The sequence below is a fragment of the Cupressus sempervirens genome, chromosome 4 (genome assembly GCF_028749045.1).
Source record: "Cupressus sempervirens isolate cs-2001-9-10 chromosome 4, ASM2874904v1, whole genome shotgun sequence".
NCBI lineage: Eukaryota > Viridiplantae > Streptophyta > Pinopsida > Cupressales > Cupressaceae > Cupressus > Cupressus sempervirens.
In genome coordinates, this window is record NC_143121.1 from 243,538,961 (window position 1) to 243,564,265 (window position 25,305).

The following is a 25,305-nucleotide window of genomic DNA, read 5'->3' on the forward strand; positions in this document are numbered from 1 at the left end:
AATAGTTGTTGTTTTCGACTGAGGCCATGTTGTAAGTCCGACTTCGGCTGTGTGAACACTTTTGCAAGGTGATCTTGTATCCCCCGGCCTTTTTTTTTGTGAATTGTATTCTTAATATATTTTATTAATAGAAAAACACTATTCATTAAAAAAAAAACTATATTTAATATTTATAATAAATATAATTAAATTATAATTAAATTTACATATACAACTAAAGTTACAATTAATTACAAGGACTGCCACTAGTGACACTTGATACAACAAAAGACAAATCAAGTCAATATGAGTGGAAGAGGCGCGGGGTCTGGAGTTTTTACGAGTGCAACGGGAAAGACAGTCTGTGGTGTCAAATGGTTGCTTTTATTGGATAAATTCCCTTACAGACCCAGATGCTTCCCATCTTTCTGAGTCACTGGCAAGCGGTTGAAATTATCCTCACCTCCGATGGATAGAGTTGAAGTGTGACATTCGAATTATTCAACACCACATATGGCAGATCACGAATGCTAGCTACGTGGCACTGCACGGAACATTTGTGCAGAGTATATCGATCACAGCTCTGGGCTTCAGTTTGTTCTTTCCTATCTGCGAGGACAGTCTTCGTCAGTCTCGTACTTGGAACATTTTTAAAGAAGACATTATTATAAATCAAACTGGAAGGCAGGAAATTTGGCTCCCAATTGTTTAGGGGATTCTTTACCAGGTATCCACCATGGCGAGCCAGGCTAATTCATATACCTTATTATGTTTATTTATATTTCAACAGAAAGGAGACTCATGTTCAGTTATTGTTTTTCTCTTTTCTGGACAATCACATTTTGCTCTTTCTTTTTTCTGTCTCAGGCATCTCACCATTCAAACTGTTCAATCTCTTCCTGTGAATTGAAATGGACCTTCAATCTTTTCAAATTCTATAACACATTAAAATTTATTACAAGTCCTGTGCCTCATGAACTAGGCAAGAACATTTATAATCTGCAATCCTTTGTTTTCTCCTAAGAATTATTACTGCATTCTAATACTTCTCAGAACTATGTTCTTGGTCGTTAATGTCAAGTTGTTTGATCCTTCGTCGAGGCCAGGTCTAAACTTTATATGGTACGAGTCATCGAAATAAATTATGCCTTCAGCCCCACAAAAAGATGGCATACCTTGACAAGCTTGCTTAAAATACTGCCGTGCTCCAGAGTTATCAATGAGCCTATGAAACAACTGAATCTGAACTTTCAATTTAGGAAATTATTTAAGGCTGTCATGGATAGTTCAGATTTGAGAAGAACATTGAAAGAAAGGGATGTGCCCGTCCTGGAAAATATGGGCATTCCTAGCCTGTCAATGCTGCAGGGCATGACCAAAAGCAGACTTATATAAGGTTTTAATTCTTTTTCGTAAAGCCAATTCTTTAAGCAAACCTCTACTGTCTCGGACTGGTAGTCTTCATTATAGCCATTCATTCCTTCCATTTCTGCCCACACCTTACGAGCACATGGACTTTGAATTATCCGTAGTTTCAATCTCAATTTTACACAAGGAACATCGTCCAGGTTCCTTACAGCTTCTGTCTGATAGTGCTTCTCAAGTAAGATCTTTATTTTAAAGCTATTCACATGCAAACCTGTCTTTAAGGGTGTCATAATCTTCCAGGAAAACTTCCTCAAACATGATATTTTTACGAGAAACGAAGTCTTTGGCCCCAATCTTGGAATTATTCTCCCAAGGATAGTTTTTTGGATCAGAACAAAATATCCTGGGACCTGCACCTCTCTGATTCTAACATGACTCCTTAATTACTTTGCATAAGCCCCTCACTGATACATGTTCAATGCCAGCCAACCCAAGCATATCTGCATTTTTCCATTCTTAATACCAGATAAAGAATGTCTGGTCCCTGAAATGGAGTAATCCGATTTGACCAATCTTTGTGCTCCTCCACATCCACCCAAGAGTTTGCCCCAATGCCGACTTCTTCCCCTTTCCAACCTTGCAAGTCAACCAATTCTGTATAGGAGGAAAATAAAAAGAAACCTACATACCAGACAATGGAAATATCATGGATGGATTTAAATGAGCCTCTAACTTATTCTTCCTCGATAAGTGGTTCATATATTTCTCAATGTACCACAGGCCCTCCTTTAGGAAAAGCCACACAAGCTTTCAGAGCCAGAGCCTCCAAAGCAATGAATATTTTTGAGCTCCCAACCTTGGTCTTCCTTTGGCTTGCTTATGCTGACATTTGGCAACAGAATGACTCTTTTTAATTTAAGCCCATCAAAAGAAATTTGAAACTTTGCTTCCTTATTTTTTGCAATACCCCTTTTGGGAGATGAACCAATGACAGTAGACTAGTATTGCTTCCATTACTGACTTTGCTCATGTTAACCTCCCACCTAGAGACAATCATCTATTACACCAGTTATTGATTTGATTCTCTGTATGATCTAAACGCATAGTTTCATGTAGTTTCCTACTAGGGGGACCAAAGGACCAAGTTTGGGGATGGGAGGATGGCAGCAAGCGGGTGGAACAAATACATATAGTGCTTCAAAAAACAGTTATAAAAAGATGTGTAAGGAATAAGTGTTAGAATTGCAAATGAAACTTTGGTATTCTACATAAACTTTAAACTAATAAACTTTGAAAACATGACAATAATTGCATTTAGAACATTAACACTGGTAGGCAGAGTTTTGGAACTATGGGAGCAAACTAAGAATTTCAAATCAAACTTTGGCATAAGTGAAGTTCAAAGTTTAACATAAAAACACATGGCAATGATTGCATTAACAATAACAATGGTGGGTGGGGGTTTGGGGCTAAGGGGCTATGCTCCTTGCAGAATGTTAAATTTATGTTCTCATCCAACTGCAACAGTCACAGAATGTTAAATTTATGTTCTCTTTCTTGCTATTCCTTTGTCTTTTCAGTTGCTATTCCTCTATCTATTCTGTTGATATTCAGTCCTTAACAATGAATAGCACATTTTTTTCTTCCCTCGTTCTGTTCTGCATTGGGTTGTTTTTTGATTATTTAACATTTTGGTCTGCTTGCCAATATTTTTCAAATCTTCCAGTTTCATTTGATTGTCTATGTTGTTTCCCTTTTGCACTTGCTCATTTTCACACTGACAAATCTTGATAATGCTTATTGTTTAGAAATGAGTTTGAGCCACTTACAGGCACAAATATATAGTTTTCAGTATTTTAATGCTGGTTTATATGAACATTTTAATCAAAACAAGTATTAACTATCCTCTTGGTGTAAATGCATCGACTGGAAGACACAAAGTATTTTCTCTCTTTGTTTTATGCACAAGTTATGGTTGGACTAAGAAGGTTGGACCTATGTTCACATAAAAAAATGTTCAAATTATTCCATTATGTGCAACTGAAAAATCTGGAGAATTTTCTTGTCAGTTGAATTCATGCTGAATCAACTAGATTCCCCTTACTGTTGTTGAGCTTGATTAATTTTTGTGTTTTTGAAATTCGTACTTAATGTCTTGCTGATTTTCTGTTAGCAGCTCTGTGCATTTTGCAGTTTATTCTACCAAGGCAGTCCACTTGATTAGCTTTAAAGCTATTCTCTATATACCTGCTATACGTTCCATCTAGAATGGAAGTTACCAGGTTGTGGCAATTTGTGCCACAGAGTAGTAGTTATTTATTATCTGGGGATTTCAACAGACCTTCTGGAAGCAGCAGCCATTTTAGTCCATTATCTTATCATAAAGTATATGACAATATTCTAAATGTAAAAACACTGAAAGATCTTCACAAGATAGAAAAGTTAATACCTGCAAATCAACAAAGAAATATTCTGGTCAATGCAGTAGCAAGTTCAGTTTCTGGTGCACAAGAAGCTCAAACAAAAAAGAAGGTACCATTGCAAAAAAGAGGTGCAAAGGGTAATTCTACGATGTTATCTTCTCAGGATAAATCAAGTAAAGCTATGGAGGAGCTAGATTTAGAACGAGGGGTTTGCATTCCATTTCGTAAATATACTCCAGAATTGGTATGCAGCATTGGGTTGTATGAATTATTGATTTATTTGTTTGGTGCAATTTTTGGTCTTATATAAAACATCAACCTGATTTATTAACTTGTTTGTTCTTTGATTTCATGTATTTTTAAGGTCAGAAAAACTGTTCTAGAGTCGAGTGGAACAATATATTCTCTTATTGGCCGTGGAGTGGAGATTCTCTGGAAATTAGGGTTGTACTGGACTACCCTTACCTTTGATAAGCTTGCTGGGAGGGGTCCAGAGGTAGTTCCACTACGTGCAGGGCAACTACGGTCTTTACTTTGTGACTTGGGACCTTCCTTCATCAAGGCTGGTCAGGTATCTTAAGTTTCTTAGGGTCAAAGCTTGAGGGTTTATTTGCCACTTTCTATCTGAAATTGCAATAGAATAACCAAGGAAATTGTTTTACTTAGGACGGGCACAGTTTCTTATGTAGCTGACACAACTATGAGTTAAACAGGTTTTGGCTAACAGACCTGACATAATACGTGAAGATTATATGAACGAACTTTGCATCCTTCAAGATGATGTTCCTGCATTTCCAAATCAGGTAGATGTGGATATTTTGTCTGAAAAATACATAATTGTTTTGCAGTTGAGCTTTTGAGATAGTGAAGTTATTCCTAGACTACTCATTATCAACCCAAGCATAGTTCTACTCATTAGTATCCAAAGCATAGTTGCAAACTTGCAACATACTGCTACATATTTGCTTGTAAGAAAATCTTATTCTCTTCTTACTTTATAATCATTCTATTAATTGAGCAGGAGGCTTTCCAAATTATAGAAGAAGATTTGGGAGCACCTCTTGAACGCATATTTAGCAAAATTACTTCTCAGACTATAGCAGCAGCAAGCTTGGGCCAGGTGTACCGTGCCACTCTTCGCAGTTCAGGGGAAGAGGTTGCTATTAAGGTGAGAAAACATCTCAAAAATCCATATTAATAATAGTTCCCAGTGCAGCAAGGCCATCCCCTCTTTTTCCACTTTTCAGAGGAAGTAAATGATTTTAATTTGTATAATACTGCTGGCTTGATATTTGGACTCGGAATTAATATCTCTATTTATGGGTATTTTTCTTTTTATTGTTCGATAAAATAATGTCTTAATGCTGGTGTTTTTGGATGATTTGTAGAATTTATAGATCAATTATTATGGTCCTGTTTAATCCTGGTGTACCTACGGTTAATTTTGTTTACCATATTTACATTATCTTTAACTGAGATAGTGGGCTAATCTAAGTTCTTTTTGGAGAGAATGGTGGTTGATTCAGTCTTGAGTTCTATGCAGGATGCATCGACAAATTCAGTTTATATTTTTCCTTTAAAAAGGTTTATTATAATTTTCATTTCAAGTTTTAAATGGGGTTCATTCAAATGCTACCTAAAACTTTTTGGTTTTCTTCTCTTCTATCTCCATTGAGCAGGTCTTCTCCATCATCCTCAATACCAATTTTTGTTTGGCTAGTGTACACGCTATGGTGCTCATAGAGGATTTTCTAGGTTCATTATGCTCTTGTTGTTGGGTTACACACTTTCAATTTTTCATCATCTTCCCCATGGGGCTTTCAAGCCTGTGACTCATGCATTCATATTATGCATCCTTACTTCCTTATTTCTCTCCCAAGTAGAGATTTCTGGGTTGTAAGGTAGAAATTCTTTGTTGTTAGTAGAACAAATTAATATTTTACACTTGTCCACATTCCCAAGGTATAGAAATCTTCTCTAATACCAAGATGATCTGTAGTTTCCTCATTTTTTTAAAGAAATAACCAGCACACAAATAATCATTTGTTCTACTTGAAATACTCAATGATGGTTCAAGTGAATTGGATCTTGTGCAAACAGAGAAAATAAAATACTGAAAACAATAATAAGCTCAACTTGAAACATCAAATTTTTATGTTGGTGTGAATTGGATCTTGTGCAAACAGAGAAAATAAAATACTGAAAACAATAATAAGCTCAACTTGAAACATCAAATTTTTACATTGGAATGACCACGGGGGGGGGGGGGGGGGGGGGGGGCGCGGGGGAGGATTGGGGCTGGAAAAAAAGTTGGTATCAGCTATTGAGTTATCTATCAAATCTTATTAAATCAATAACCATCAAGCTGAGAGAATAGATATAATAAAAGTGCATTTTAATTTCCATTATCAAGTTTTTAATCCTTTTTATAGCTAAGTACTTGCCAATCTGATCATTACAACACTCTCACAAGCCTTTGATCCTCTTATTTTTCTTTTCCGGTCTTTTCTGTCTACTCGTATAGGTGTTAGATGATTCTGACCTACACTAAAAGGTCTTCTTTGCCAGAAATTGCAGAGACAAGATTATTCGGTCATTTAACTTTATTGTTTCTTGTTCCCAAAAGTTACATTTCCGTTACTGACTTTCCCTTAAGTTGTTTTCTCTCTGTGTATTAATGGGGTGGCAAACTATTGTTTTGGCTAAATTTTTTGTAAGTCACTGTGATCACAACTTACAAAATTGTGACTTAAGGCAATGCCTCATGAGATTTCTCTCTCCTCTTAGCAATAGGGGAGGCTCCCTTCTTATTGTAGGTGACTTCAAGAGGAACTTAACTGAAATCACAATAAAGTTTGTTCCTTTAATCAATTCTTATCTTTTCAGGAATGATTTGCATACAACTACTACTTTCAAACTTAACAAAAAGTGCCTTATGGCTATGATAATACCGGTGACCATGAAATTGACGTATGAACAATACTAGTGGCAATAGTTTAGTTTTTATATTTTGTGAAACGAAAACAGGTACCCAAAGTCTCCTCCACTTGTCTTGAATGAGGATTCAAGAAGGATAACCAGTAAGGCACAAAGTCTCTTATTGGATACTCTCAAATTGAATAAAACACTTACAGGTGAAGCCCGAAGTCTTCAGCTCTCAGTAATTGCAGCGACTACCGTTTATCACAATTTGTCCTTCTGCGGCACAAAGTCTTCAAAGTTCAAATTGGCTCCATGCAATAGGCAACTCAAAGTCCGCACAATTGAATCCAAATCCCTCTTGAATCAAAGCATTAAAACTCATAATCAACTCAAGAAAATGTTGTCAAGTTGAATAACATGAATTGGCACAAAGTTTCAAAATAATCTAGCTCTTTTAGTGAAAGTTCAAATTGGCTCCATGCAATAGGCAACTCAAAGTCCGCACAATTGAATCCAAATCCCTCTTGAATCAAAGCATTAAAACTCATAATCAACTCAAGAAAATGTTGTCAAGTTGAATAACATGAATTGGCACAAAGTTCCAAAATAATCTGGCTCTTTTAGTGAAAGCAATTTGATTTATATCCAAGCACAAAGTCTTGAGTACACATGGCAGCGTTTTCTTGCCTTGCCAAAAGATTTTTATTTACAATGAGCTCCCTCCTTTATATAGAAAAAGAGTGGAGAGAAAAGGGGAAAATTTTAACCACCTTGACTTACTATCTAACAAACTTCTAGCTGACTTTGACTTATTCAAAGTTGTATGCCTAATGCACTTGCAACCTGATTACATGTTACAACTTTGCACGTGATACCATAACAAGTAATTACATATTATTTTTTCATTGCATATAATTTGTCAATTACAAATTACAAATGCATGATGAAAATATTCTAAGTGCTTGACAAGACAACTTCTATCACATCATCCTTTATTGGTCTTAATGCTGCTATAGGACGCCTAGTGTGAAGTACTTGTGTTTAACAAAAGCATCTCGAACCAGAATATGAATATGCATCCTTGATTGTTCCATTGAGTGTTCATTAACCATTTTTGTCTTGAAAGCATTCTATACTTGTGATCATTCTTTCACCTCCTTGTAGGTTCCTTTGTGTGCTCATTCTTGCCTGGTGTCCCTCTTTCTTCTTTGCATGCATGATTGGAGGACTTTAAAGCAATGAAGGATGAAGGAATTAAGGTTAAACCAACTCTTTAAATAGGGGAAGAACTTAAAACTGGGATTTTATGGGAGCATTAGATATGGATGGGCAACAAGTTTTAGGTGAGAAATTGAAGTATGGATGGGTTCATTGCACGCTTTTGATTCACAAATATGGATTTTGGGATTTTGGCATATGGAGTATGGCTGGAATTGGAAACTTTTGAGACAATGAATGGATATATGCGTTTGAACTCCAAATGTGTGCTAATATATTGGAAAAATTAAAAAATGAGTTTTAGGAGGGTAATAGCATGTGTGGATAGCAAACTTTGTGTGAAAAATGCATGAAAAATGGGCAGCATAACATATACTTATAATGAATTATTATGTTTTATCATAAGAAGTGTGCAAACAACCACCATCATGAGTTTTAAATTATATGGCAGCGATTTAACAAGTGTGGATGAAGTGCATGTAAGCATGAAAGTGGACTTTTTAGATGCAAAAGCATGTGTAAAGTGAGCTTTCTTTATTTGGTAATTTCATTCAAGAATAGAGTTTTTAATCCCAACTCCATATGCAAGCAAGATAAACTCTTGCATATGCACCTTGGAGAAATAAGACGGAAATAGGAGCCCATATCATAAACAAAACAAATGCAAATTTGAAAATGAAATGAAGAGATTTGGGAACAAAAATGAAAGAACATATATACAACTTTGCCTTATGAAATTCGCAAGAATTTTTACCTCTTTTCCACAAAAAGCGAAGGAAGAGGTCTCTTCAAATCTCAATGTAAAATCTGAAATAAATCCTGGAAGATATTTGAATTTGGAAATGATTGTAGAAGAAAGACTTTTATAGATTTCAAATCTTGACTCAGTTCTCTAAAAATGTATGCATTTTAGAGTCAAGACACATTGCTTGCCAAGTGTGGGAAGTTGGAGAATTAGAGTACATAAAAATAGCAACCTTATTGACTAAAACAAATGCAATGTGCAATGGCAATTAAAAATGGCATCTAGGGCATTAAAAACAACTTGAAAACAATGATAGACAAGGTGCAAATAATAAGCAATCCCAAAGAACTCACCTTTGGTAGCAAACATTTGGATTTGGTGAAAGAAAATGCCCAAAATGGGCAATTTTTAGGCAAAAATGTGCCCTACATGGGTTGTTTTGAACACAAACTAATGGGTTTTTGCCCCAAAATCACTGACCAAGGATAATGCATCAGAAACGCCCAAGTATGAGGAGAGACACATTTTTCGTAGACCAAAACACATTCAAATGGCCAAAGAAATCACTATCCCGCTTCAAAACGCATGAGGAATGAGCAAAAATGGGTTTTTTGATGGAAAAAAAACATGTGCTTTCTTCCTAAAAATTGCCACTACTTTCTTTTTTATACCAAAGGCAAGTTAAAACAAGTCAAAAATACAGTTTTTGATGTTCAATAACATGTGTCATTGAGTCAAAAATTGCTACCATATGCTTTTTATGCCCAAATTCATGGTAAAACAAGTCCAAAACAGGGTTTTCAACTTCAAAAGCATGTGCTTTTGGGTATAAAATCGCCACCTGAAGTGGTTTTAGTTAAAATGCACTTTTCAAAGGAGTAATAATGAGTTTTTGAACTTCAATAACATATATTTGGTCTTTTAAAACAGCAAAAGTACAAAACATGTGTTATTGAGTTCAAAAAGCTGTAATGTTGCTTCTTCTAGCCTTCCTTAGAGGATTGGAATGGTTGCCTTCTCTTCAACATTCTTAACTTGATCAATAAAACTTTGGTACTACTTATATTTCTAGAACAATAAGAGCATTTACGAGTTTACTTAAGAGATCATTTGTTCTTATCAAGTTCACTTCTATCCCTGATCAAGCCGTTGAAATGGAATTGATTTTTGTATTTGCAATTAATGAAATCTGCTATAGTAAATTCAACTTTGCAGTGGAATGTAGATTAGGTCCCATGTCTTATTCTAATCTTGTATTGATAGGTTATCCTTTCCAAAAAATTGTTGTTGGAGACAAGTATGGATTTTGATGTATTAGTGGATTCAAAGTAGTACATTTAAAATCACTGATACACCAATCTGCAAGAAATATGTAATTGTAATTCTTATTGATCAGCTTGATGCAATGATCCAATAAAATCTGATATAACACTACTTCCGTTATCTGCATCTTTCCTTATTTATCTAATGAATCCAAGATAAGAGTAATTGATCGTATTTCAAGGTATTAAACAACTTTAAGTCTCCGTGTATCTACTAATTGTTACTTATATATTCTTATCACATACCTTCTTTGCATCCTCGAGATATTTATTTCTTTCCAACGTTGAATATCACAGCTCTCTCCAAACTACTCCCTCTGCTGTTTGATGATACTGTCGTTTATGTATTTGCTGAAGTATATTATGGGTTGATGATATATTCCCTTCTCTGATTTTTGATTTCCGTATTCCTTAAATGCCGATCTGTGATCGTTTGTATCCAGTATTGAATGTTTTCTGCTGGCTGTGTTGGTTTTTCCTCTTTACTAGAAGTGCTAAACAATTTTCCTCCTCTCCGTTATTATATTTCACAGCCCTATCATATATCTTCATTTGTATTAATTGCCATCTTTATATCTTGTAAAAGTAATGATGAGTTGCTTCCAAAAGACATATCATCACCTCTTTTCGTATATACCAATTGCACCACTTTATATAACTGAATGGTTTAATTGATTGACAATTAATCTTCTTTATGCTGACGTACTTGTATTAAGTATCTCTCTTAGACACATACTACAGCTCTGTATAATGATAGCTATTCTTTTTATGTAAACATTATACATATTGATTATTCTTTTGTTCCTTGTCTCCTACGATAAAATGAGAGTGATTCCTTCTGGGGTGACTGTTGTGATTGTATGGGATCATCTACCCATTAAAAAGCAATTCGTATGCTATATCCCGCTTACAAAACCCTCTATCTGTTGTTTTCTTCTCATAGTCGGCTTAGTGTAATTAATATGCTTGTTGATGTAGATCGTTCAAGGCTTTGATTGGTTATTGTTTAGATGAATCATTCATCCAGTGAATAGATACATTAATATTAGTGTATTATGTGATGTAATGTATTAGTATTTATTATGTTATTATATTGTTAGTCTATTTTATTTTATATTTTAATATTATCAATATTACCATTATTTATATCTTTATTAATTTTATTATTACTTCATCATTATATTTATTAGATAATATTATGGTATATTACATTAACAATATAGATGATTTTTTTTTTTTTAAATGCGCCTGGTAAACTTTTTAACGTGACCGGTAGCGCTGGCGCGACACGCCCACCGGTACCACAAACGCTTTGACCTGGAGCTATGAACCAGTGAGGCCACAAACGGGGGACCTCATCCCCATGAGATTTGAACCTGGATGGCAAGTATAACAACGCAACAACTTAACCATCACAACATGCCACTATTGGCAATATAGATGATAACTTATTTTATAATTTCTTATTATTTATTTCTTCTTTAGTTTTATCTTTAATTTTTTTTAATCTTTTGCTTAATTCTTATTATCATTAAATTATGTTTTGAAAAAGTGGACATTACAAAACCTCACTTTTGTGCTTTTAAGTTACAACTCAAGTTGCAATACACAAAAATAGGTTTTTAACGTGCTTATGTGTCATGCCCCCACTCTAGCTGAGTCTAGCAGAGACATGTGAGTCAGCTTATTATGGGGTCTTGTAGTCTGACAGGGTGGATAGAGGCCTAGTATGGTTATTCGGTGTTGGGGACTTGGTGTTTTGGCGGTTATTGATCAGTTGGGAGACATTCCTTGTTTTTAGGAGGCAGTGCCTACTTTTTAGGAGGTATGATCTTGCCCAGGGTTGGGTCTCCATGAGATTACTCTTTGGGTTCAGTTTCAGAGGGATAGGGCTTGTTTCCTAAATTTTAGGAGCATCCCTAGATTTTAGGGATGAGACTGCCAGTGGATCCTTGATTTCCGACTTCAGTCACAGACAAGTGACAGGATGATTTTATAGTTTGTGATATCAGTTGGGCATTTTGTGGCTATTTGGGTTATATTTTAAATATTTCCTAAGTTAGCATTTAATAATTAAACAAGGCTAAGTTATTAGCCATTTTGGAGTAATAAGGGGTTTCTGGCCTCATCTAGATGTGCATCCTATGGTGTGATAGCTCGTTGGAAAGGTCTGGATATTCTCTAAATCTCTCTTTGGTCTCAGGGCAATTCAGTGAACAGATTTCTGTCTATGAGGAAAAAGGTCATTTTCTAGTAACATGACCACTTTAAAATAAGAAATTATAACACTTTCACTACCCAACGCCACTTGGAGACACTTAAGGGTTCGATTTACAATTGAGAGGGGTTATAAGGAGATAGAAACTTCATTCTATGATCATCTTTTGCATATTTGACAACTTGTTTATGAATTTGCTCTGAATGGGCAATTTCTAGTCTAGGATGCAAACCCTAGGTTAGTGATTGGTTGGGACGTAGCCCTCAGCAATCTTTGGCACCGAATCTCTTAGGCATTGTGCGTGGTGATTAAGGACAGAGGCATCAATTCTCATTGAGGTTTCAGCGTGGCATATCATCTTTCTAGTTGGGACGTGGTTCATTGCAGCCTGTGGGACACCATTTGCAGCATATACACCATGTGGTGTATAGAGTATTGCTTGTATTCACCTCCAAATGTATGCTGGATTCGAGAACAATCTTTACCTTCCGGTTTGACATCAAATTTGTATGTGAGCTTTGGGAAATGCATTGGATTTATTGCTTGGATCTATAATTTAGACAAATCTGCTTGGTACAGTTTGCAATAATTCTGATTTTTGCTGTATACCTTATTTATTTCAGTCTTGTTTCATGTTTGCTGTTCACTATTCCTTTTTATGTTGTAAAACCATTAAAACACAAAAAGAATCCAACCTTTCTACACTTCTGTCTAGTTCTGCAAGAGAATTTAATAAACAGGAAAACAAAAATTTAAATTCAAAAAATTACAGTAATTTATCAAAAGAGATTCATCAGGGATCTTTCAGTGGTATCCGAGCTTACATCCTGCCAGCCTATTGGGTTTGTAAGAAATTGTCACAACAGATTTCAGCATCTGGGTACTGGCTAAAAAGTTTTGATAATTCATTTTGGCATCTGGGTATTGGATAAAAGTTTTGATAATTCATTTCAGCATCTGGGTACTGGCTAAAAAGTTTTGATAATTCATTTTAACATCTGGGTGCTGGCTAGAAAGTTTTGATAATTCATTTTGGCATCTGGGTACTGGATCAAAAGTTTTGATAATTCATATTAGCATCTAGGTAGTCACTAGATGGTGGATTGAATACAAATCTATGCATCCAAGAGCTGAGAGTTACACAGATTTTATACGTGCAGGAGAGCTCAACTTGAGCAAGGGTTTGGAATAGACCAGGAACCTATTATGGTAGAAGAACAAGTGGGCGGCACATGGAATCAGGATGATGAAGAGAGAGAGATGGTGCTGACCTTATTCACTACTCAGCCCAGGATCACTCAGGCTTTAGAAAAATTACAGGATACCTTGGAGCATTTGGAGATGGGTGGACACAGAGGCAGGCAAAGTAGATCAATTTTAGTGGTTGGTAGTCAGCATAGCCATCAGTCCCATTCTTCAGTTGGGAGCTCCCTTCATTCCTCTAGGCGGCATTGCCATCGTACACCTACTACGAATAGGCCATTGCTTCCCCAGTTCATACCAGGTGAACAACCAGCGCAGGTGGAACCACCAGAGGTGGGGTTTCAGGAGTCAGTTTTGGCAGCCATAGTTGAGTGGAGAGCTCTACCTCCTGAGGTTAGGGACATCTTCCCTCTTCCCCAGTATTGTGCACATCGTAGAGATACAGCCAGGTTCAGGGGAGATTGTGGTAATAGACCACCACAGTAGCAACAGAATTATGACCTCAATAGAGCTACTTGGAAGATTACATTGGTCCCATATAATGGCTCAAGAGACACTAGCGCACGAGCTTGGGTCCATAAGCTGGACATATATCTTTCATTGAGGCCCATGCCTGAGCGTGAGGCTATTCAGTTTGCTGTGTTGCATTTAGAGGGGATTGCCTATGATTGGTGGCACCATGGATTGGTCACCTAGGATCACGCCTTAGTTCACTACTATGCTGAGTTCATTGAGCGACTCATTGCATGGTTTGACCAAAAGGATACAAAACTTTATTAGAGGGAGTTGGCTCACCTTAGACAAATTGGTCATGCAAAAGCCTATATTAATGAGTTCCAGCGTATTGCAGTTATGGTACCTGATATGCCCCACAGACGTAGTGTGATGTTGTTCATTGAGGGCTTGCAGGATGGGCTAAAGGGATTGGTGCATGCTTTCCAACCAGTGACCCTTAAGGAGGCTATTGATGTGACATTGAGACTGGATATTGTTCCCACTTCTTATCAGGCATATAAGAAACCATTTAGAGAGTCACGGCCTATGTAGAAGGCCAATACGTCACAAAACAAAGGAGGGACTTCATCTAAAACCCCTTGGATGAATTAGGAGACGAGGAATGAATTGAGGAGGAAAAAGTTATGTTTTTCCTGCAAAGAACCATGGGAACCAGGACACCGTTGCATGGGTAAAGGAAAGGTTCATTTGATTGAGGTGACTTTTGAGTTAGGGGATGAGGAAGTTCCTGATACTGATATTGAGGATAGTATAGAGGATGTTGAATAGGTTCAGACACAGTTGGAGTTAGACACCCTTGAGCCTTTGGCATCAGCCAAAGTAGCTATGGCTACCCTCTCTAGTTATCCTAAGTTTCATGCCTTTTGGTTGAAAGGTATACTTAAGGGTAAGCGGGTCACTAGCTTGGTAGACATAGGTGCTATGCATAACTTTATTGATCATAAATTAGTTGAGAGGCATGGCTTACAGTATGATGAGTTTGGTGGTTTTGGAGTGAAGGTGGCAGATGGTGCAGTTTTGTGTTGTACCAAATGGATTCCATAGCTTAGTATTCAGATTGGGGATTATACTTTGACTGATGATTTTTATGTGCTTCCTATAGAGGATTATGATGTGGTTTTGGGCATGCAGTGGTTACAAGGTATTGGGCATTACATTAGTGATCACCACCGTATGTAGTTAGAGTTTCTTTTTGGTGGGAAGAAGGTGATTTTGAGGGCAGCTTCCGACGATGGACCTAGGGAGGTGACTTCTCACTGGATGGAGACTATCCTTAGGCACAATGATATACTATGGGCTATGCATTGTTTGGTTAAGTCCAAAACACCCACACCTCAGGATGACCGTGTATTTCATGTTGACATTCAGTCAGTGATGGATCGTCATGGTAGAGTATTTGGTGATATACCTCCTGGAGTGCCACCAGATAGAGGTTTTGAGCATGGTATAGAATTGGAGGATGGAGCAAAGCCAGTGATTACCACCTCATATCGTCATCCTAGAGCTTATAAGGATGAAATTGAGAAGACTATTCATGAATTGTTGGATATGGGTTTCATTTGGTCTAGTTCTAGCCCCTTTGCTTCTTCTATAGTGCTTGTTAAGAAGAAGGATGAGACTCTACGGATGTGTGTAGATTATAGAGCCTTGAACAAGAAGACAATAAAAGCAGATATCCCATTCCACGCATTGATGAGTTGTTAAATGAGTTACATGGGGCTGTCTACTTCTCTAAGATTGATCTTCGTTCAGGCTACCATCAGTTATGTGTACGAGTAGAGAATGTACACAGGACTGCCTTCCGTTGTCACTATGGGCACTATGAGTTTTTGGTAATGCCTTTTGGCCTTACCAATGCACCAGCTACTTTCTAGTCCTGTATGAATCATATCTTCAACAAGAAGTTGAGGAAATTGGTTCTAGTATTTTTTGACGACATACTGATTTTCAACAGTACTTGGGAGGATCATCTCAGACATCTTGAGGAGGTACTTAGCATAATGGAGGACCAGTCTCTATTTGCTAAGCTCTCCAAATGTGAGTTTGGATTGAGGGAGGTGTTATATTTGGGACATGTGATCAGTGCTGATGGGGTAAAGGTGCATGAGGAGAAGATTCAGGCGATTCAGAATTGGCCCGTCCCTCAGAACATTATTGAGTTATGTGGATTCCTTGGATTGTGTGCTTATTATAGAAGATTTGTGAAGGGGTTCTCTCAGTTGGCAGCACCTTTGACAAATCTTACAAAGAAAGGAGCCTTCAGATGGACGAAACAAGTGCAGGGGGTCTTTGATAGACTCAAGGAGGTGATGAGCACTTGTCTTGTCTTGTTTTGGCACTACCTGATTTTTCGCAGCCATTTGTCCTAGAGTGTGATGCTTCGGGATTGGGTATAGGAGTCATGTTAATGCAGAACAAACATCTCGTTGCATATGAGAGCAGAAAGTTGCAAAACAATGAAAGGTTGTACTCTACTTATGACAAGGAAATGTTGGCTATCATGCATGCTTTAGCCAAGTTTAGACAATATCTTGTTGGCAGCAAATTTGTGATAAGAACTGACCACAACAGTCTGAAATATTTCCCAAATCAGACAGAGCTCAATGATAGACAACAAAAATGGGTTAGCAAAATTCAGGCTTATGACTTCGATATCGAATTCATAAAGGGAAAGAATAATCCTGTGGCTGATGCACTTTCTAGGAAACCTTCATTGGCTGCCCTATGCTCATTTAGCGAGGTTTCAGCAGATTGGAAGGCTCAACTCTTAGTTGAGAATTCCAAGAATCAACATGCTTGTGAGATCATGGAGGGTTTGGTAGTGGATGACAGAGATAGTGTGGTAGATGACATTATCTACTACAAAGGCAAGGTTTATCTTGTTCTAGGTTCACAATTGAAGGAACAAATTTTGTAGGCTCATCATGATACTCCTACTGTAGGACGTCCAGGATATGTGAAGACTTATAGGGCAGTTTGAGAGAGATTCTCATGGAAGGGTCTCAAAGATGATGTTTTGAGGCATGTTCGGGAGTATATGACTTGTCAGTAGAACAAGTCGGAGCATACTTACCCTGCTGGATTATTGCAGCCCTTACCTATACTGGAACAAAAGTGGACATGGATCTCAATGGATTTCAGTACAGGTCTTCCTTGAGTTCAGGGGAAAGATTGTATTTATGTTGTTGTGGATAGGCTAACAAAGTATGCCCACTTCTTTCCCATTGCATTAGATTTTACAGCATCATAGGTGGCTGAGTTATTTTTCAGAGAGGTGTTTAGACTCCATGGTCTTCCCAAGACCATCGTGAGTGACAGGGATAGCAGGTTCATGAGTTCCTTTTGGCAGGAACTTTTCAGGCTAACAGGCACTATGTTGACACCTAGTACTAGTTACCACCCTCAAATTGATGGTCGGATAGAAATAGTCAACAAGTGGGTTGAGGGATGTTTGCGTAACTATGTGTTAGGACAGCAAAAGGCATGGGTACGTTGGTTGTATTTGGGTGAGTATTGCTATAATACTACGCACCATGTGTCCATTGGCGTGACACCTTTCAGAGCTCTCTATAGATATGAGGCGTTATCTTTCACTGATTTGGCACTTAGTGACACTAGAGTTCCCTTGGCTCAGGATTGGTTACAGGAGAACCAGGATGTCATGAGATCTCTCAGGGAGCATTTACAATAGGCCCAAAATCAACAAAAGATGTACGCTGATAGGCACAGGATTGAGAGAGCATTTGAGGTAGATGATATGGTCTTTCTGCGCTTACAACCATATCGGCAGAGCACCCTTAAAAGGGGGGGAGCTGAGAAGCTCAAACCATGTTTTTATGGTCCATACAGGGTACTTAGGCGAGTGGGAGAGGTTGCATATGAGGTTGAGTTACCACCTGGCAGCAGAATTCATAATGTATTTCATGTATCTTGCCTGAAAAAGGCCCTTGGATAGCATATTACAGTTTCACCTGAGTTACCTCCTATGGATGAGGAAGGTAAATTGATTTTGGTTCCTAATGAGATTCTTGAGGTGAGGGAACGGCGGTTGAGAAGTCGGGTGATTCGAGAGTATTTGGTTCGATGGAGAGATCTTCCCATAGAGGATGCCACCTGGGAGGGTGAGAGCATTTTATAGCATCCAGCATTACAATTGCTTGTAGGCAAGCATCTCCGAGAGGGGAGGACTGTCATGTCCCCACTCTAGCTTAGTCTAGCAGAGACATGTGAGTTAGCTTATTATGGGGTCTTGTAGTTTGACAGGGTGGATAGAGGCCCAGTATGGTTATTCGATGTTGGGGACTTGGTGTTTTGGCGGTTATTGATTAGTTGGGAGACGTTCCTTGTTTTTAGGAGGCAGTGCCTACTTTTTAGGAGGTATGATCTTGCCCAGGGTTGGGTCTCCATGAGATTACTCTTTGGGTTCAGTTTCAGAGGGATAGGGCTTGTTTCCTAAATTTTAGGAGCATCCCTAGATTTTAGGGATGAGACTGCCAGTGGATCCTTGATTTTCGACTTCAGTCACAGACAGGTGACAGGATGATTTTATGGGTTGTGATGTTAGTTGCACATTTTGTGGCTATTTGGGTTATATTTTTAATATTTCCTAAGTTAGCGTTTAATAATTAAATAAGGCTAAGTTATTAGCCATTTTGGAGTAATAAGGGGTTTTTGGCCTCATCTGGATGTGCATCCTATGGTGTGATAGCTCGTTGGAAAGGTCTCGAAATTCTCTAAATCTTTCTCTTTGGTCTCAGGGCAATTCAGTGAATAGATTTCTGTCTATGAGGAAAAAGGTCATTTTCTAGTAACATGATCACTTTAAAATAAGAAATTATAACACTTTCACTACCCAACGCCACTTGGAGACACTTAGGGTTTGATTTGCAATTAAGAGGGGTTATAAGGAGATAGAAGCTTCATTCTATGATCATCTTTTGCATATTTGACAACTTGTTTATGAATTTGCTCTGAATGGGCAATTTCTACTCTGCGACGCAAACCCCAGGTTAGTGATTGGCTAGGACGTAGCCCTCAACAATGTTTGGCACCGAATCTCTTAGGCATTGTGCGTGGTGATTAAGGACAGAGGCATCAATTCTCATTGGGGTTTCAGCGTGGCATATCATCTTTCCAGTTGGGACGTAGTTCATTGTAGCCTGTGGGATGCCATTTGTAGTAGATACACCACGTGGTGTATAGAGTATTTCTTGTATTCACCTCCAAATGTATGTTGGATTCGAGAACAATCTTTACCTTCTAGTTTGACATCAAATTTGTATGTGAGCTTTGGGAAATGCATTGGATTTATTGCTTGGGTCTATAATTCAGACAAATCTGCCTGGTACGGTTTGCAATAATTCTAATTTTTGCTATATACCTTATTTATTTCAGTCTTGTTTCATGTTTGCTGTTCCCTATTCCTTTCTATGTTGTAACCATCAAAACACAAAAAGAATCCAACCTTTCTACACTTACGTCTAGTTCTGCAAGAGAATTTAATAAATAGGAAAACAAAAATTTAAATTCAGAAAATTATAGTAGTTTATCAAAAGAGATCCATCAGGGATCTTTATTATGCATGTCTTATTGGGTTCAAATTCCTACTATAAGCCTTTTAGTGATAAAAGGTTTATAAGATTTTAATTTGCATTTGCTTATAAAAACCCTACTTACACATGCTAAGTGACATTTTTGATTTAAAATATGTAGTTGCATATAAAAATTCCACTTTTATGTATTTAGGACTTAGATTTCATGGGTAGTGGGTTTTTAGGAGGTAATTTGCATCAAATGATATGCAATGAGTAATAAAAACCCCACTTAATTGCATTTAGGTGTCCCATGTAATTATTTTTAATATATAACTATAGTTTTCAAGGAATTAATAGGATATAGATATAAAAAGGTGATTTTTATTAAAACATTAAAAACTATTTTCAAATCAACCCAAAGTGAGTTGAAATTTGAAAATGGGGTCAAAATCCACTGTAGATATCAATAATAATATTATTTTATGCAATTGCCAATAGAAAGTCCACTTTTGGAGGATTTTTAATAAAATAAGTTGTCGGCTTGAAAAACCCCACCTTTGCCTTCATAATTTGAGCTAGACAACTTTGTTTGAGGCCTAAGTTAGCTCAAAAAGAGCAAGATTCGAAGGGCTATTAACCTAAGGGAAAAACAAAATTAAAAACTTCTAACAAGGGAAAAATGAAGAACAAATTTGAGGATTACTAAAATCAAGTGTTTGTAGTTAGAGAAGAAAAACTCATTCTGACAAGGGGGATTAACTTGATGGAAACCTTAAAAAAGAACACATAAATAAAGCTACATAAAGTACAATTCAAGGATGACAAACTGCCTTCATGACACCTTATAATTATGTTTAAACATAGAGGATACACCTACAAACTCATGAGAAAATTGTGTAGGGTTGCCATAATTTTGTGATGCAAAATTGAGGACAACAACTGGCTCTAACTAGGGAATGTTCCTCGTTTGTTCTTAGGAACAATGAGGATTGTAGATTCAGATCTCTAAGTGCCTTCATCTATTCCATTGGGCTATAGAGTTCGGCAAACAAAAAAAAATTGACTCAGAAAGGATGACGTGACTAAGGCAAAGAAAACCTAGTTCAAATAAAACAAACTTGTGCAAAGGCACTTATTAAAAACAAAGAAAAATCTACCTGATAAAACTAGCTAACAATGCAATTTTTAGATGAAACCATTTACTAGCTTAGCAAAATAGCTGTTGTGTTTCAGCAACTTGTAGTACCTTGCATGTTGACATGCAACTTTATATATATTGAACACAAACAAATATAGCAATGATGTCGATGCTTGATGTAAAACCTCTTGGAAGATATGAACAAATTCACTTTTTTGAGATGAATCATATGTACTGCTGCTCCAAGATAGGTCCATGAATTCTAACTACTCTTGCTGAACCAAACATGCTTTTTCGGCTTCCTTCTCAATCGTATCTTAATGTTCAGTTACATTTGGAATGTCTAGCTTTCCGTTGACCTCCATCCCATCTAGATGTCTTTCACTTTCGAAATGGCGACAACCCTGAACTCCAACCGGAATTCACAGAATAAAGAAATAATCCAAATCACCTACCTACAACTACATACAAGCCGTGCTTAGATGCCTGTCGGGGAAAACCTTTCCAAGGGTGTACAAAGATAGCCGACGGCAAAACTTACCAATGGAAACTAAAATAAAAATAGGACAGAGATATATTAAATCAATCGGAACCACAAATACAAATAATAACTTGGGCCCATATTAATTAATTAAAGTAACTAATTAAAGGTCCTTTTATTATATTATTTAAATTCTGGGACCAATTAATTAATTAATTAAATTAAATTATTACATTCAAATTTGGGGACATGACATTTTGACCACCTTGCCTTAGGACTCGCTGAGTCCTGTAACGCTGGTTTTAAGTACTTGGATAATTGTAAGAATTATGTTAGGGTCTAAGAGGAAAAAGTTGAAACGACTTGGTGTTGAGACATCATCTGTCTTTAGTTGGGAGTTATTGGGTCATAAGGTATAGTTTTCATGTTCCCTTATAATGTTGAAGTGCAAAGTTGTTCAATAAAGCTACTTGTTGATGTGAGTTTTATGCCACTACAACATGCAAAATCGAACAATTAGTATTCCAAACAAAACACCAAATTCCCAACTCTTTCTTGAATAAGGATGCTTATATCCTAAATGATGTACATTGATTGTGTGATCAATTGAGACAACCCCAAGGTTCCTTCTTATTGTGGACTTATCTCAATTTTGTGATGTGATATCTTGGGCATCACAAAGGGACTTACACTATTCATTCAATAGATATCAAATGCTTCAACTTATTCCAACCAAACAAATTGCAAAGGGAATAGGATTTAGAGAACCTAATCTAATCTTAGAATGCAAGTGATAGTGAATGTCTTTGTGACTCTACTAGACTTAGTTTAGCCATCGACATCAACCAAGCTAGTGGGATCTTCTAAGGTAGATGTAAGATGTTCAAACTATCACCATTCCATTAATACCATCCATTGATGCATATCAATGTGCAAGTAATAATTGAAATTAAGTTATGAATATGCCAACTAACCATGCAAGGAAAACTAAAATGAGTTCAACAAAGATGCTAGTGGTAGGTCTAAATGAGTTCAACAAAGATGCATCCAAAATATGTTCCATTCAAATAAACGCTAATTCTCATCAACATAAAATAAAATCTGTATTCTAAGTGAGGAAATGTAGAAGCCATGCAATATTCCGAAACAACATAAGTAATTCACCATATAGACCGATAATGAATTAGCAATTACTTAGATAGCGTTATGACAACAATTTGAACAAGTCTCTTTTTTACAAGTGAGAGGAGTGGGGTTTATAGAGGAGCCCCAAATACACTGAACGGATAGGATTGATTTAAAATAAATGGCCTAAATTAACTCGAAAAACCTAATTAGGGTTGCTACAAACATTAAATGTTCTTTTATTGACAGTGAGGTACCACTTTGTGGACCAGTGGAAAAATTTAAAAGTAAGAGAACCAATAGGAAGATGCTTAGTCTACTGATAACTCATCCTTAGGAATATTTATGTCACTTTCTTTGCAATCTTTATTTCAATTCCACTACATTATCCTTAGAAATTCTTTATTGTTCTTGGAATTCTTTCTCCTAGATGTCTAGACCTTGTGGTTGCTGAATACTTTGCACTTGGACTTTTGTTGTTTGGAATTCCTTGTCTTCTCCATCTTCGGACTTGATCCCCTTGATTGGTAGAACTCATTTGTTTTCCCTGCTTGTGAATCTTGTTTTTGATCCTCTTTGATTGGTTAAACCTCCTTCGAATGTGATCTCTTTGAGCCAATCCCCCTTTATTGCTTGGAATTCCCAGCCATCTTCATCCTCATGGGGATCCTCTTGATTGAACCCATCATTGAACTTGGTCTTGATATCATAGCTTCCTTGGAGCAATTGGTTTCTCCATATTGATCATAGACTAGTAAATTTTCATGTCCTTAGATGTTTGATGATGGACAATCTTCCTCATTTGGAGACCTTTCCTCCTTGCATAATTTGATCATCCTTGTATGGTGAAGTCCTCCTCTTCCATTGTTTAGAACATCCTTGACACCTTTATCCATTACCTCCCTGGCTCGGAATCCTTTATCCTTGATGCTGTATCAAAGGATCCACAATCATGTCAACCTTGGAAGAATGATCAAGCGGAGAATGAAGAAGAGGGCTATAGTGTTCCCTCGCAACAACTAAAGAAGGATCATCCTCATCAAAGAGACGATGAATGTCATCAATGATGTCTCCCAAATCTTCAATATACGACTCCACAAACAAACCTACAATGTCTGTTAGGAAGTCATCCTATGAAATTGTGTCTGGAAGACAAGGAATATATTTGTGCATTGAATCACAAGAATCCATGGCTATAGGAATATAAGCTTTATCAAGAGCGATGGTAGAAGTGATCTTATCTGAAGTATCTTTAAGTTCTTGAGTATAAGCCAAACTAGATAGCATCTCTAAGGTATCGTCATCAAAGGGGATATTCTCTACATCATCAAGTGGAATGATACAATCTGCAGCTGGATCTTTTGGGACTGGAGGAACATGTGGATCTCTAGAATGCTCCCAAACAATGGTCTAAATTGTGAGTGGGCACTAAATGCATTTGAACCTGGGTAAGATTGGACAACGGAGAAATTGAATGATGTTCATAATGATCAATAATCTAATATGATCATTCTTTTCCTCCCAAGTTAATTGATTCCACCATGACTATGGCTCATGGGTGAGTCCATAAAGATGAGGCAAGAGATTAAGCTCATAGTTATCCCTATTCAAAGTATAACTGTAGAATGTGTTACTAACCCTTGATTACATCAATGCAATGAGGCCAACAAATCATTGTACCCCCCACAATGCAATCAATCAAAGAACACACCCATCCCACCCCCCAACCCGCAAAATAACAAATAAAAAATACAACACCTAAAAATATGTCCTTATGAGCTTGAATGAATCCTCCGAGGTTGCATAATCAATGACTGGATAGGTACATTCACTGAAAGATGAGGTTTTTTGCAAAATCTATCCACCAAAAATATAAACTATTTGCACCATTCAAAAATTTAGGAAACAAATTGCACTAAAAGAGGAGTCTGTAAGACCAAGTTATGACCCTCCAAAGTAGGACTGGAAATTTGAAATTGCAAATAGTAAGGGGTCAAAAGTTCTAAAAACCTGATGATGTCATATAAAACACTAAGTTAATTTGACATCCAAATGACCGTTGCAGTAGAACAAAAAACACCCAGAAATGATGGCTAAACAATAGTCAAATTTGAGCTTGTGAAATGATGACGCAGATGAGTTAACATTGATGGTTATACGACCGTTAAGGAAAAATAAAAAATGCAGACATGATGGCCAAACAATCATCAAATTTAATGTTGTAAAAAGTTGTGTCAGAAAAAAGTTTTGAGCTGTGATTGGGCATATGAATGCTGATGAACCTGTTACATGTTAGTGTTTAATTGGTGTCTGCTGCTGATGAGTATTTTCGTGTGGCTTGGTTGATGTGCCATTGTATCGCATATCACTCTCTAACAGTGGGTCCCTTCGAAAAATTTCAATGTGTCCATTGCGAAGTGGCCGCTTGTCTATCTAGTTGTACTGCTACGTAGATTGCTTGTAGAGGTTTTACTTGCATGGACTACTTGTTGCGTGTCTAATGTGGTACTTTGTTGTAGATTTGTGGTGGTGGGGAGGAGGTCCGACATGGCTCCTTTGCATTTGTGGTGGTAGAGTGAAGGAACCTACGGTGGGTGGGGTGGTGTAGTGGGATAAGATTCCCACATGCACCGAGTAATGAAACTTTGGTTTTAAACAAAGACCCCACTCTTAACAACTGAACAACAAGTGCTATTGTTGGATGTAGTCAAAGGTTATGTGTCCTCTTTGAGCTGTGTTACAATGATTGCCAAAAATTTGTCGTGTGAGTGGGACCTAGATGTGATGGCCTAGTTTCTACCAACATTGTTCGATATCTGTGTATTGTGTACAGTCTCTGTTTTGACACTTGCAAAAAATATCTAACAAAGTACATAGAGTAGAGGGCCCAAAAAGGCCCAATTTTTTTCAGAAAAATGATGAAATATGACAAACACCCTTGTTTAGTGGTGAAATGGAAGTTCTCCAATGAGATGTGTAAATATAAGACTTCCACTTTTCACTAACATTCAATACAAGAGAAAGAGGGGCTTCCAAATATAACTCTCAATATAACTCAAGGTAGATTAGCAAAACCCAAATAGGATGAAGGGATGCCAATACTAAATCCAAAA

General features: G+C 37.1%; 1 protein-coding gene across 1 annotated transcript in view; it reads left to right on the forward strand.

The window, feature by feature from the left end:
* The first annotated feature begins 294 nt into the window (after window positions 1–294).
* ACDO1 (Protein kinase superfamily protein) overlaps window positions 295–25,305 on the forward strand; it is a 99,312-nt gene continuing 74,301 nt past the window's right edge. The window contains exons 1-5 of the mRNA XM_089824882.1: window positions 295–706; window positions 3,524–4,014; window positions 4,135–4,341; window positions 4,484–4,573; window positions 4,792–4,938. Coding sequence (XP_089681008.1) covers window positions 3,616–4,014; window positions 4,135–4,341; window positions 4,484–4,573; window positions 4,792–4,938 — 843 coding nt within the window. The 5' untranslated portion in view covers window positions 295–706; window positions 3,524–3,615. The remainder of the gene's footprint in view (window positions 707–3,523; window positions 4,015–4,134; window positions 4,342–4,483; window positions 4,574–4,791; window positions 4,939–25,305) is intronic.